This window comes from Sphaerodactylus townsendi, linkage group LG03 (assembly GCF_021028975.2).
Source record: "Sphaerodactylus townsendi isolate TG3544 linkage group LG03, MPM_Stown_v2.3, whole genome shotgun sequence".
Classification (NCBI taxonomy): domain Eukaryota; kingdom Metazoa; phylum Chordata; class Lepidosauria; order Squamata; family Sphaerodactylidae; genus Sphaerodactylus; species Sphaerodactylus townsendi.
The window spans coordinates 169,618,157-169,632,007 of record NC_059427.1 but is presented as its reverse complement, the minus strand read 5'-3'; the positions used below and the strand labels follow the sequence as shown (position 1 = coordinate 169,632,007).

Sequence of the window (13,851 nt, the reverse complement as noted above, 5' to 3'; positions counted from 1 at the left end):
CAAGAGGAGAGGGAATAGAAAATGGGAGGGCCAAAAAGACAGACATGAGAAATAGCTAATTTATTTTTTAAAAACAACGGAACGGTGTATCAGCAACATTGGTTAAGCAAAAGGTGGGATCCTGGGACTTTTAAAAAATACATAATTTAGAGATTCTTCTTTCCTTCCTTCCTGACGTGGCAGCATCAAGGAATCGTACAGTGCAAATAAAATGCTAGATTTTAAGATCATAAGAGTAGCTATGTTGGATCAGACCAAGGTTCCTTCTGGCTTCAACATCCTGTTTTGAGAAGTGGCCAATCAGACACCCCTGAGAAACCTGCAAGTAGGACACGAAGGAAATATTTATATTCAGTAGCATGGTCCCTCTGAGCATTGTAACTACCGTGGCTAATAGCCATGAACAGACCTATCCTCTATAAATTGGTGCAGTCTCCTAAAACCAAGGCAGTAGTTCACAATCACATTTTGCAGCAGAAAATTCTGGTGTTGAGGGGTTATGCCCCAGCTTAATATTCGAGTGGAAGGAGTTAGCTTATGCCAGGATTGTTCAACTCTGTGTTTCAGATGTTCATGGACTACAATTCCCATCAGTCCCTGCTGGCATGGCCAATTATCTCTGTGCTGATATTTACAATATTGAGAGCAGCTCCTTGTAAGTGGGAGCTCTTGTCGGGTGAGAAAACTGTGCTGTCCCAAAGGGTTTGAGTTACTTAGATATAGCAAATATGTATGTATTTGACTTAGACAAGGTAAGAGACTATCCCTTGAAGATGCAGAATGATGGGACTTATAGTTCTTAGCCGCGAGGATCACATGACTTAGCATTGCTAGTCATGGCTGGACTGATTAGCCTCCTTCCAGCCCAAGGAAGTTTTATGATGCTTTGTTCAGGTTAGGGATGGAAAGATGGGTCTGACCATTCTCTTTTCACAAGTATAAAAGGATAAACACTGCATAGATTGACATCACAGAAAGATAGCAGAAGAACTGTGAATCTTTGCCCGTTGCATGCATAAGTCTCCAATAAACTCTGACTTACAGTTAAGGGTAGAGCTCTTGATGTTGGCACTATCCAGATGTGAGATAGAGAGATCTTCTCTCACTGACAGGATTAAACTCCCTGAATAGCAAATGGTTAACCACATGTTGGCCAATATACTGAAACTTCCTCTCTGTGCTATGTCGTAACAGCCAACTTCTTCTTTTACAGCTGTGGATAACCTGATCCAAGATGGCCTTGTGGAGTGAGATTAGTAAGATGCCTCCCGAGCAGTTCAATGTCTGCAGTGATAAATTTCCTCATAACCTGCGTTGCATCCTCGGGGGCTGGCTGGAGAACAACCCTTGGTAAGTCTGAGGAGCGCACTGTAGGCCTAAACATTCCAAAGTCCATACCAGATTTCATTCATCTTCCCCAGCACAGCCTTTCTTAGTATGCACAGTAGTATGGATGCTTTCCAGGTAAGTGCTTTATTACCACATCCTCAACTCTGGAGAAATACCACTGGAAAATAAGCTAAGGGCTTAGATCCCACCTAAAATTTATTTGGACCCAAAGTTTTTGATTTTTACTGCTTCTTGACTCCCAGTAATTACCTGGCAAAAACACCCATCTCTTTGCTCCTGCAAAAATCCTAGGAGGTATCCAAGCCCTGGTGTAATGGCACTCCTAAACTATTATCACATTTCATGACATTTCAACTGCCTTGTTAACAGTTTGTAACAGCTACAAGAGAGCCTGCATGGTGCAGCAGTTAAGAGTAACAGACTCTAATCTGCAGAACTATGTTTGATTCCCCACTTTTCCAAATTAAGCCCCCTGGGTGGCCAGACAGTTGTCTCAGAACCCTCTCAGCCCACAAGGAGGCAGGCAATGGCAAACCACCTCCAAATGTTTCTTGCCTTGAAAATATTACAGGGTTGCTCTGAGTCAGCAGTTTCCACCACCAACAGCTACAAAGCAGGAAGTTACCTCTTGGCATGCTTCTTCTGGATTCCTGATGCCCACTCCAATCTACTGCGGAGTGACATGTTTGTATCTCCAAGCAGGTGTGATCAGAGTTGGGCAGAGGGATTGTGCGAAGGAAAGGGGGTGGGGATTGCCTTGAGCTGGGCGCCCTCTTTCCTGTAACATACAAAGAAACAGCATCCTTTATCCAGTACTCTCAAACAGCTGAGTTTTTAAGAGTTTGTTAAAAAGAAAGAAAAGAAAAATACAAAGAGGTTTCTCTTAGCTCTAGACCAGGGGTCGGCAACCTTTATCACCGAAAGAGCCATTTGGACCTGTTTTCCCCGGCCCTGAAGATCTACCAAGCATGGAGCCACCTCTGGTTTAGCCCCTCCACTCACCTTTCCTTCCAGCGCTGCTCTGGAGGGACACGCCCACGCTGCCCTCTGACCTCCAGGCCACGAGGAGCCGCAGTATAAGGCTGAAAGAGCCGCAGGTTGCAGACTCCTGCTCTAGACAGTTCCAAGCATATAAAAACAAATGCAGTTGAAGGCATAAGTTGGACCTTAGAATCTGAATCACAACGAGTTGGGTCTTAGAATCTGAATCTCAGTCTTTTGTCAGGGTTTTTAATAGCATGTTCCTCCCTATTCCAGGAAGAGGGAGGTGTAATTAAGACCTATCTGTCAGGTCCTAGGATGCGGGCTTGTGACATTCAATTCCCATTTATGTAAGCACAAACATGGTTTACAGCTTTAATGAGGGGCAAGATGTTGTATCGTTTACAACCTAGCCATGTCACAAAGGACCAAATGCTTGCCACGGTGGAAGATTATTTTTATTACCTGCCTTTGCTTTATTCTTATTGCTTGAATCCATAGCTTAAATAATTTTAGATGATTATTATTATTATTATTTATTAAATTTGTATACCGCCCTACCCCATAAGAAGAACATAAGAACAAGCCAGCTGGATCAGACCAAAGTCCATCTAGTCCAGCTCTCTGCTACTCGCAGTGGCCCACCAGGTGCCTTTGGGAGCTCACATGTAGGATGTGAACGCAATGGCCTTCTGAAGGTATGCGTACATATGGCTATACATATGCATTCATATGGCTATACCTCAGGTAGGAGACCATTACTCTATGTCTTACAGGTAATACTAATTTGCTTCATAGAAGGAGGAGGGGGAGGGGGAGGAGGGGGAGGGGGAGGAGGAGTTTGGATTTATATCCCCCCTTTCTCTCCTGCAGGAGACTCAAAGGGGCTTACAATCTCCTTGCCCTTCCCCCCTCACAACAAACAGCCTGTGAGGTAGGTGGGGCTGAGAGAGCTCCGAGAAGCTGTGACTAGCCCAAGGTCACCCAGCTGGCGCCTGTGGGAGTGTACAGGCTAATCTGAATTCCCCAGATAAGCTTCCACAGCTCAGGCGGCAGAGCTGGGAATCAAACCCGGTTCCTCCAGATTAGATATACGAGCTCTTAACCTCCTATGCCACTGCTGCATAGGTTATATTATACAATGAATGTTAGGTTATAGGTTATATTATACAATGGTTATATTATAGGTTATATTATACTAGGTTATAGGTTATAATAATAGGTTATATTATACAATGAATGTTCATCATTTCTGTCTTCCATTACTAGAATGTTGGTCTTGATGGAAGCTTGCCTTGATCCAGCAACGCAAGTATAATTCTGAAGGCTAAACTATACTAAACCTTTCATCCAGTTTCATTGTTGTGGTATTCCCCATAAATGCCTCCATGAGTTATTGTTTCAAAAGGCTAGATATCTCTGACGGATATATCCTACCTTAGGCCTCTTCCACACATGCAGAATAATGCATTTTCAATCCATTTTCAATGCACTTTGCAACTGGATTTTACTGTGCAGAATACCAAAATCCACTTTCAAACAATTGTGAAAATGGATTGAAAGTGCATTATTCTGCATGTGTGGAAGGGGCCTTAGACTGGAGAAAATGTTCCCAATTTAAGTGTCTCTTCCTTCAGTGGCTGAAGGAATGCTTCCAACTCTGCTCAGTGGAATGGTAGGATCCAGACCAGAATTTCCAGCAGTCTCCCAATTTAAAATTTCCAGAATCCTTTAGAGAAAGCCATGACTTATAGACCAGCTTAAATTTTTAATGCAGACCAGCTCTTAGTATAACCACTCTGTAACAGGAACACAACATATTGTCAAACCTTTCATGGCTGGAATCAATTGGCTGTTGTGGATTTTCCAGGCTGTGTGGCTGTGGTCTGGTAGTTTTTGCTCCTAACGCTTCACCAGCATCTATGGCTGGCATCTTCAGAGGAATGTCATGGTAATATGTTTCTGTGAGAGAAACACCTTGGGCTCATTCCGCACACGCAGAATAATGCACTTTCAAGCTGCTTTCAGGGCTCTTTGAAGCTGTGCGGAATGGCAAAAACAGTTGTGAAAGCAGCTTGAAAGTGCATTATTTTGCGTGTGCGGAATGAGCCATAGCGTTTCATGGAGAGAAACACATCTTAGTGTTTTATGGTTCTAAAGATGCCAGCCATAGATGTTAATAAAATTTTAGGAGCAAAAACCAAGGCCACACAGCCTGGAAAACCCACCCACAATATCTACAGAAAGAACACACTCAACACCACTGTTAGACTTCCTTCAATCTGTTTTTGTTCTACCACTACATGGCAACTATTAAAAAATGGTTTTTCAATGGGAGAAGGGCAGGTTTGGTTATGTAGCTATAGCTATGAGACAATCCTGGTTCCTTTATCAGCTATGATTTGTAATTGCTGTGGCAAAACCTATGGGTTGCTCCTCATGTTTTATGGGTTGTTTGAGAAGGATGGTGATGTGTATGTTCTGGCGAGACCAGCCAGGTACAGAGTTTTGAAAAGAGGTGAATGGGTTCAGGTGAGATTGTCGTCTTTTCAGTTTCTTCATCTGTCTGTCTGTTTCCTCTTGGTGTCCTCAGGGAATTCATCACAGAGTCCGATTCTTTTTGTGCCTTCATGGCCAACAGCCTTCTTTCTGCCATGGTGGAGACACTGCAAGACTTGGCCAATAAAAACCACCAATCCAGCTTAATTCTTCAGCTCATGGCTAACTTGGAGGTATGTCTGGGGCCTCTGGGGCACTGAACAGAAAGGAGATACTGGCAGCCTCACTACTGAGCACAGACAGAAATTACTGTTCCTGGTGTTTATTTCTGGAGCTCTTTGTATCCATTAACTTCTTTTATAAACAGCACTTCTACAGATGCCCTTCTACTTTGTAAATGTCCTTTTTTCCCTTTGTGATATTGGGGCAAAGGCACGGAGGTTTAGCCTTGGGCTGGACTTTTGGTGATTCAGCAACACAGCTGGGCCTGGCCTTTCCTTGGGCTGAAGGACTGGGTTTTTCCCCTCTCCAAAATGTTTCTGATGACTAAAAGGACTGACCAATTGCTCAGACACAGGGCCTCCCCTAGGAGTGGTCCCCCTCCTGAGACCTTACACAGGGGTTATTATGGGAAGTGGGAAGCTCCAAGGTCTAGATCAGGGGTAGGGAACCTTTAACACTCAAAGAGCCATTTGGACCACTTTTCCACAGGAAAAGAAAACACTTGGAGCTGCAAATAATTTTTGACATTTAAAATAAAGATAACACTATATATATAGGGTTTTTTTACCTTTTACTCCACTCATTCTGAGAAGCGCATGGATGCGCCCGCCCTGCTGCCTGCAGGGCGGGCAAGGATGAAGCCGGTGGCTTGGCCTTGCCAGCTGCCGGGAAAGCGCCCGCCCCGCTCCAACGGGGCGGGTGAGAGGGGAAGCCCGCGGCGCGGCCCAGCCGACCATGGGCAGTTGGTGTGCCCACTCTGCTGCCTGCAGGGCAGGCAAGGATGGGGCCAGCGGCTTGGCTCGTGGAGCCACAGTGCAAGGGCAGAAGAGCTGCATGCGGCTCTCGAGCCGCAGGTTCCCTACCCCTGGTCTAGATTGACCCTCCCAGGCATGGCCTTTACTCAGGTTGCAATTCCAGGCTGATGAGTCCTTAAACCTGGTTTCCACATGCATCAGAAGGAAATGGCAGTCTTTTGGTGTTAGACTGGATTGTGACAGTTTGGCTGCAGGATGCATTCAAAAGACATAGTAGGAAACTAGCATGGCTCCCCACGCTAGTAGTTTTCTCCTTGCAGAAACCTACTTTGTTACACTGCTGAAGTATTCATAGAACTGCTCACCTAACTATTGTGTGAAATGATACAATTCATTTTGACCTCTTTGGAATTCTGCTTCCTCACCCCACTGCCTGTGTAGACCAGGTCTTGCATACAGTTTCATGGGCACGGTATAACCAACTCCTTTATCTTCATAAAAAGACTGGCTGTGCCTCAGCCAAGATTGCAGTGCTCACAGTATAAACTTGCTTTGAGAGCCACAGGCAGGTGTGTGGTTCACCCTAGTGGCCTCACAATCCTCCTCCTTCATGGGCTCAACTCTCCTGCATTCCTGTTAGGAAGAAATTATTGGGTAGCTAGTTTTCAGGCTGAGGGAGAAAAACAAATAGCACTTCTGTTCTCCTTTTTAATTACAGAATACTTATCGGAGAGATCCGTTGCAGTTGGCAAGGACTGTGAAACAGATTCTAGAAGCGGAGCAAGTCGCTGTTCAGAACAAGGTAGGGTGTACTTGCCCCTCTTTACACTCAGCTGTTCTTTGATACTGAGGTTTAGTCCCGGATTGTCACCCTGGTCCCTAAACAGTTCATCTACAATGCAACAATGGAGACAAATGCAGACCCACCACTCTCATGACACCTAGAGGGCCGCCAAAAATGTTAGCCCCTTGGCAGATTCTGCTGTTTCCCTCATGCTTCTTGCTTCTCTGGCAGCCTCATTGTCCTGCAGTTTATGTCCACATCCAGACTTTCCCCATGCCATGCCCCCACACTACAGCCATGCCATGTTACCATCAGCCCCACACCACTTTATAGGGTTTACTCTGATTATCTTGTCAGTCCTCCTAGCAATCCCGTATTGCTTGCCTGACCAAACCCTAGTCCTAGGCCCCTTCTGCACATGCAGAATAATGCACTTTCAATGCACTTTGCAGCTGGATTTTACTGTGCAGAATGTCAAAATCCACTTGCAAACAGTTGTGAAAGTGGATTGAAAGTGTATTATTCTGCATGTGTGGACGGAACCCTACGGTTTCATATCTTGGGTTGGCAACAAGCCTGGAGAAAATGTCCTGTCTCTTGAATAGCTGCTTAATGTGTGAAAATGGGCAGCTGAGTCTTTTCTGGGGATAGAGGTAACATGTTTTCTCCTATCAAAGCTCCAAGAAACTGTGCTCTTGAGCAGCAGAAATAGCTATGTCTGAAGGGATGAAGGTAGCTGGAGGAGATACTGTGGACTGCCAAGAAGACAAATCAGTGGGTTCTAGATCAGATCAAGCTTGAACTTTTCCTAAAAGCTAAAATGACTAAACTGAAACTATCATACTTTGGTCCCATTATGAGAAGACAAGAGTATCTGAAAAGAGAATAATGCTAGGAAAAGTGGAAGGCAGAAGGAAAAGAGGAAGACCAAATGGAGATGGATTGACTCTGCCAAGTAAGTCTCAGCCCTCAGTCTGCAAAACCTAAGCAAGACTGTTAATGACAGAATATTTTGGAGGACATTAATTTATAATAATTTCCATAAGTTGAAAGTGACTTGATGGCACTTAAGAGACGCACAGAGGACAAAAGGACTGAAACAAATTGGCTACTGCTAAAGTACTTTTAGGAACTTAATCACCAAATTAAAAATAACAAGCATCTGTGGATGAAAGTTCAGAACGGTAAACTGGAACAGTAAAAGATACTGTAAGATTCTCCAAGATCTGTCACTGAAAAAAGAGTATGAAAGAAAATCTACACCAAAGAACCTGAGAAAGATTAGCATTAAGCCCTCACATAGCTATGGTTAGTTAAATAATATACATATGATGTAAGAGTTTTCGGGGGAGAATACCAAAACATTGAAAGGAACAGAACAGAGATAACATTAGCGTGTTCTGCATGAGTCAATTGCTACATTTTTTTCCTTTTAATTCTGTATTTTTCCCCTCCTTTTGGTTCCAGAATTGTTTTCCCTCCATTTTTCCTTTGTTCTTTTTTTTATTTTTAAACATTTGTTTCCAAGCCAGCTTGCTTTGACCGTGCAATTATAAACAGTCTTTATTTCTCTACCTGCACCAAACACCTGCCCTTATCCACACCATGGCGTAGTGGCCCAACAAGCTATATTTCTCCTCCCCCTCTGTCAAGAAGTCTCTCTTTATGGAGATTTCTTGGTTTTTTTGTGTCTCCAGGTTTGTCTGGACTCGCCCGGACTGGCTAATAGCTCTGAGTTCCAGTGCTATGACTCCCCTTGTAAGCTGCTTTGGGACTTCTTAAAGTAGTGAAAATCAGGATATGAAAACCTATTCTTCTCCTTTCTTCTTTCTGTAAATGTAAGCTGAGTAATCAGAGAATGTAAGCTGAGTAATCAGAGAATGTTCTACACAGACTGTTATAACAATATAACAATCAAGCTGTATTCAGCTGCTGATATAAACAAAAAAGCAACCTGGCAGGAAATTGCCCCTGCTGGGACCAAGACAGAGAAAATGGCTGTCATGGGAGCAGGACAGGACTAGAAAACCCCCAACCCACACAGCAGCTATGCCGGCTTTGCTGCAATCTCTCCCAAATCTTTACAGCAAAGAAAGTTGGGGAAAGATCAGCGGAAAGCCAGGGGAGCACAAATAGACCACGGTGCCATGGGGCAACAGTTAAAAAAACACCTTGCTTCCAAACAGCATTGAACTTGGGGCATATAACTTGGGTGGAAAAGGTCTGTCTTGGCCTGGGAAGCAGTTTTCTGAAAGAGTGCTAAGCTTGCCAGGGCGTGTCTCTGTAGAACAGGCTGAGAAGTGGAAGCCTCATTGGGCAGAGAGCTTGCTGTAGCTGTACACAGAACACAACATCTGTTTTCACCCCTGGTTGTGCCTTCAACGTGAAAGGAGCATACCAGTCACAAAGTATGCAAGCTGGTTAGGGTTTTTTCCCTTTCACACAAGGGTTGTCTTGGTGGTCGTTATCACTGTCTTTCCTGGGAAAAGGCCCATTGTTTCCTAGGTCAGTGATCTTGAGGCCACGGTGGGGAGACAATCAGGTGTGTGGGTCATGGGGCTTTCTCCTGCTGGGTTGCATGTCTGTCGGAGCTGCCACTTTTGTTTGACTGCCTTTTGAGAGAATCTGCTGCTATCAGGCATGCTCAGAGAGCAAGATCGCAACAATACCTGTGTCTTCTTGCACACGGGCTGAGAGCAGCAGCAGGCAAAGTCACTCAACTGAAGTTTCCTCCTCACCACTGACCCTTGGTTTGTTCCACATTACAGCTGGTGCTCAGCTTGTGTCTATTTTTCCCCCAATTTGTTTCTTGTCCCTGGCTCCCTTTGTCTGGTTCCTTGCCACATGTGAGGTCATAGCAGTGACTCCCCCTCTTTCTGTCATGTGATTGTGATGTCAGGTGACTTACGATAACATGCATCCCACTCACACGTTCCTGGGTCTGGAAAGATTGAAGACTCCTATGCTGGATGACTGCAGGCTGAGTCTGTAATATATAAAAAAAATCTATTCTGCATACATAGGAGAAGAAGTAGGGAGGATCATATCTTATTTCTGCATCTTACAGTTACAGTGCCTGCCCCTCAGCTTCCGCCGCCAACAGGAGGAACTGAAGTTTGAATTTGATCTGAAGAGGCTACAGTACAAGCTGCAAGAGATCCAGGCGCTCCATGGGGACCTGAGGGGCAGCTCAAGAGGTGAGCACTTGGTAGGTCTGGAAGGTTGTAAGGATGGAGCGTTGCAAGGGATCCGTCAGCAATGAAGGTTCAGAGCAGCTTCCCTTCCAGCCATGATTGCTTGGCAGGAGGCCCATAATCAGAGCATTTTCATGGGTGGGGGTACAAATGAATACAGTGGTGGCCAGTCCATCATTATTTATTTTCTTTATTATTTATTTGTTCTTTGTTGTTTATTTACCAATTTTGTACTTGAGACTCAAGGTATAAAGCATAGTATAACGTATCCATAGTATAAAGCAATGCAATTGAATAGCATGAGGAATCTAATAAGCAATGAAATAAATCTAGAATTACAAAAATTGGGAAAGTGCAAAACAAGTTTTAGACATCCTGTATCACCCCACAGGCTTTTAAAATTAGGATACTTCAACCCTGCAAATTGCTAATTCCGTTCTAGCCAATCGCATAGAGAATTCACATTTGGAAGTTTTATGAGAAGAGACACACCTTGTTACCTCAGCTCCTTCCTTTTTTTACATAGATAATTTACACTTGAGAGACTTTTGATGGGTTTCACACCAACCCTTGGGCTGGAGGGGCTTGGCAAATGATTGATGGGGCCCAGCCCCCTTTTGTACCACCGTGGCTACGGGCCTTCTCGGCAGCAAGTACAAACAAGAATCTTGGCGGGTATTGAGGAGTGTTATGCTTTGATTAAATGTGAATTTGAAAAACAAGTCACCAATGCATGACGTTGTTTTGTTTATAAAGAATATATGTTAAATATTTGTTAACCACCTTTTTACCTTGCCGTCATAAGCAGAGTTATGGTTGTGTTAGCTGTTGAGTTCAGTGAACTCAGAAAGATATATTTCTGCTTCAGATGGCCCTGCTCAAGCATTAAATGTCTTGGGTTCACAATGTCGAAAGGATCACCTCCACTTGTATGTTCCTATCCAATTCTTGGGAGGTTGTCCAAAGGGGTTCTGCTGTAAGAACTCAGATTTTCACAGGTTCATCTTATGGGAATCAAAGCTCAAGACTTCTTCAACTTCAACTGACCTTTATTAGGCATATCAGTAAAAATACCACAAAATACAGTGGAACCTCAGTTTTCGCCGGTAATCTGTCCGGTGACGCTTGGCGAAAACCGAAACCAGCGAAAGCCGAAGCTACGCTGTTTGCGCATGTGCTATGCAAACAACGTAGCAAATTTATTCAAAAAGCATAAATTTACGCAAACAGCGTAGCCAAAAACAGAGGCGCCCAGCAAAAACAGAGGCAAAAAAACGGCTGGGGTCAACCACCAACAACTGAAATCGGCGAAACTGAAGGTGACGATTACCGAGGTTCCGCTGTACAGGACAGAGCGGGTATTAAAACAGGACATAAAACTGGACAAAGCACGTAAGGTTGGTAAAGAAGAGGTGATCAAGCTTCCATTAAATCTTTGACTTGAGCACTTCTAATAATAATTTAGTGGTTTTTCCAGTTATCCCACCGTTGCTAGTTGGGTGAATAGTCTTTGTATGTTCCGAACAACTCTTTTTTAATTCCCTAGAGCCGGGATAAGTAGGGAGAGTCTAGGTAACGCGTACCTCGGGCAAGAGAACATAATATTCTCAAGGGTCTCAACAGTATCCTGACAATATGCACGTGTTCTATCTAGAAGTGGAATATTCAACTGTCGGCCCTTAAGAACGGCAGAGGGGGATGCGTTACATCTAGCTCGAGTAATGATCTAGATCGAGTAACGAGTAGATTCCAAAGTTCAAGGGAGAACAAGATGTCCTGGCTGCCTTCTTGCCAGCTGTGTCTAAACTATGCAACTCCCTTCCCCAGGAATTTTTTCATGCACCATAGTTATACACTTTCCTGTGGTTGTGAAACACCTGTTTGTTACTGGGGGGGGGGGGGGGTGGGGGGGGGGGGGGGTGGGGGGGGGGGGGGGTGGGGGGGGGGGGGGGTGGGGGGGGGGGGGGGTGGGGGGGGGGGGGGGTGGGGGGGGGGGGGGGTGGGGGGGGGGGGGGGTGGGGGGGGGGGGGGGTGGGGGGGGGGGGGGGTGGGGGGGGGGGGGGGTGGGGGGGGGGGGGGGTGGGGGGGGGGGGGGGTGGGGGGGGGGGGGGGTGGGGGGGGGGGGGGGTGGGGGGGGGGGGGGGTGGGGGGGGGGGGGGGTGGGGGGGGGGGGGGGTGGGGGGGGGGGGGGGTGGGGGGGGGGGGGGGTGGGGGGGGGGGGGGGTGGGGGGGGGGGGGGGTGGGGGGGGGGGGGGGTGGGGGGGGGGGGGGGTGGGGGGGGGGGGGGGTGGGGGGGGGGGGGGGTGGGGGGGGGGGGGGGTGGGGGGGGGGGGGGGTGGGGGGGGGGGGGGGTGGGGGGGGGGGGGGGTGGGGGGGGGGGGGGGTGGGGGGGGGGGGGGGTGGGGGGGGGGGGGGGTGGGGGGGGGGGGGGGTGGGGGGGGGGGGGGGTGGGGGGGGGGGGGGGTGGGGGGGGGGGGGGGTGGGGGGGGGGGGGGGTGGGGGGGGGGGGGGGTGGGGGGGGGGGGGGGTGGGGGGGGGGGGGGGTGGGGGGGGGGGGGGGTGGGGGGGGGGGGGGGTGGGGGGGGGGGGGGGTGGGGGGGGGGGGGGGTGGGGGGGGGGGGGGGTGGGGGGGGGGGGGGGTGGGGGGGGGGGGGGGTGGGGGGGGGGGGGGGTGGGGGGGGGGGGGGGTGGGGGGGGGGGGGGGTGGGGGGGGGGGGGGGTGGGGGGGGGGGGGGGTGGGGGGGGGGGGGGGTGGGGGGGGGGGGGGGTGGGGGGGGGGGGGGGTGGGGGGGGGGGGGGGTGGGGGGGGGGGGGGGTGGGGGGGGGGGGGGGTGGGGGGGGGGGGGGGTGGGGGGGGGGGGGGGTGGGGGGGGGGGGGGGTGGGGGGGGGGGGGGGTGGGGGGGGGGGGGGGTGGGGGGGGGGGGGGGTGGGGGGGGGGGGGGGTGGGGGGGGGGGGGGGTGGGGGGGGGGGGGGGTGGGGGGGGGGGGGGGTGGGGGGGGGGGGGGGTGGGGGGGGGGGGGGGTGGGGGGGGGGGGGGGTGGGGGGGGGGGGGGGTGGGGGGGGGGGGGGGTGGGGGGGGGGGGGGGTGGGGGGGGGGGGGGGTGGGGGGGGGGGGGGGTGGGGGGGGGGGGGGGTGGGGGGGGGGGGGGGTGGGGGGGGGGGGGGGTGGGGGGGGGGGGGGGTGGGGGGGGGGGGGGGTGGGGGGGGGGGGGGGTGGGGGGGGGGGGGGGTGGGGGGGGGGGGGGGTGGGGGGGGGGGGGGGTGGGGGGGGGGGGGGGTGGGGGGGGGGGGGGGTGGGGGGGGGGGGGGGTGGGGGGGGGGGGGGGTGGGGGGGGGGGGGGGTGGGGGGGGGGGGGGGTGGGGGGGGGGGGGGGTGGGGGGGGGGGGGGGTGGGGGGGGGGGGGGGTGGGGGGGGGGGGGGGTGGGGGGGGGGGGGGGTGGGGGGGGGGGGGGGTGGGGGGGGGGGGGGGTGGGGGGGGGGGGGGGTGGGGGGGGGGGGGGGTGGGGGGGGGGGGGGGTGGGGGGGGGGGGGGGTGGGGGGGGGGGGGGGTGGGGGGGGGGGGGGGTGGGGGGGGGGGGGGGTGGGGGGGGGGGGGGGTGGGGGGGGGGGGGGGTGGGGGGGGGGGGGGGTGGGGGGGGGGGGGGGTGGGGGGGGGGGGGGGTGGGGGGGGGGGGGGGTGGGGGGGGGGGGGGGTGGGGGGGGGGGGGGGTGGGGGGGGGGGGGGGTGGGGGGGGGGGGGGGTGGGGGGGGGGGGGGGTGGGGGGGGGGGGGGGTGGGGGGGGGGGGGGGTGGGGGGGGGGGGGGGTGGGGGGGGGGGGGGGTGGGGGGGGGGGGGGGTGGGGGGGGGGGGGGGTGGGGGGGGGGGGGGGTGGGGGGGGGGGGGGGTGGGGGGGGGGGGGGGTGGGGGGGGGGGGGGGTGGGGGGGGGGGGGGGTGGGGGGGGGGGGGGGTGGGGGGGGGGGGGGGTGGGGGGGGGGGGGGGTGGGGGGGGGGGGGGGTGGGGGGGGGGGGGGGTGGGGGGGGGGGGGGGTGGGGGGGGGGGGGGGTGGGGGGGGGGGGGGGTG

The 13,851-nt window shown here is 51.9% G+C and overlaps 1 protein-coding gene across 1 annotated transcript in view; it reads left to right on the top strand.

Annotated features, from left to right (window-relative positions):
• Window positions 1-1,217: 1,217 nt before the first annotated feature.
• The window catches only part of STAT6 (signal transducer and activator of transcription 6), a 58,241-nt gene continuing 45,607 nt past the window's right edge, over window positions 1,218-13,851 (top strand). Inside the window, exons 1-4 of the mRNA XM_048487595.1 lie at window positions 1,218-1,350; window positions 4,925-5,063; window positions 6,526-6,609; window positions 9,659-9,788. Coding sequence (XP_048343552.1) covers window positions 1,235-1,350; window positions 4,925-5,063; window positions 6,526-6,609; window positions 9,659-9,788 — 469 coding nt within the window. The 5' untranslated portion in view covers window positions 1,218-1,234. The remainder of the gene's footprint in view (window positions 1,351-4,924; window positions 5,064-6,525; window positions 6,610-9,658; window positions 9,789-13,851) is intronic.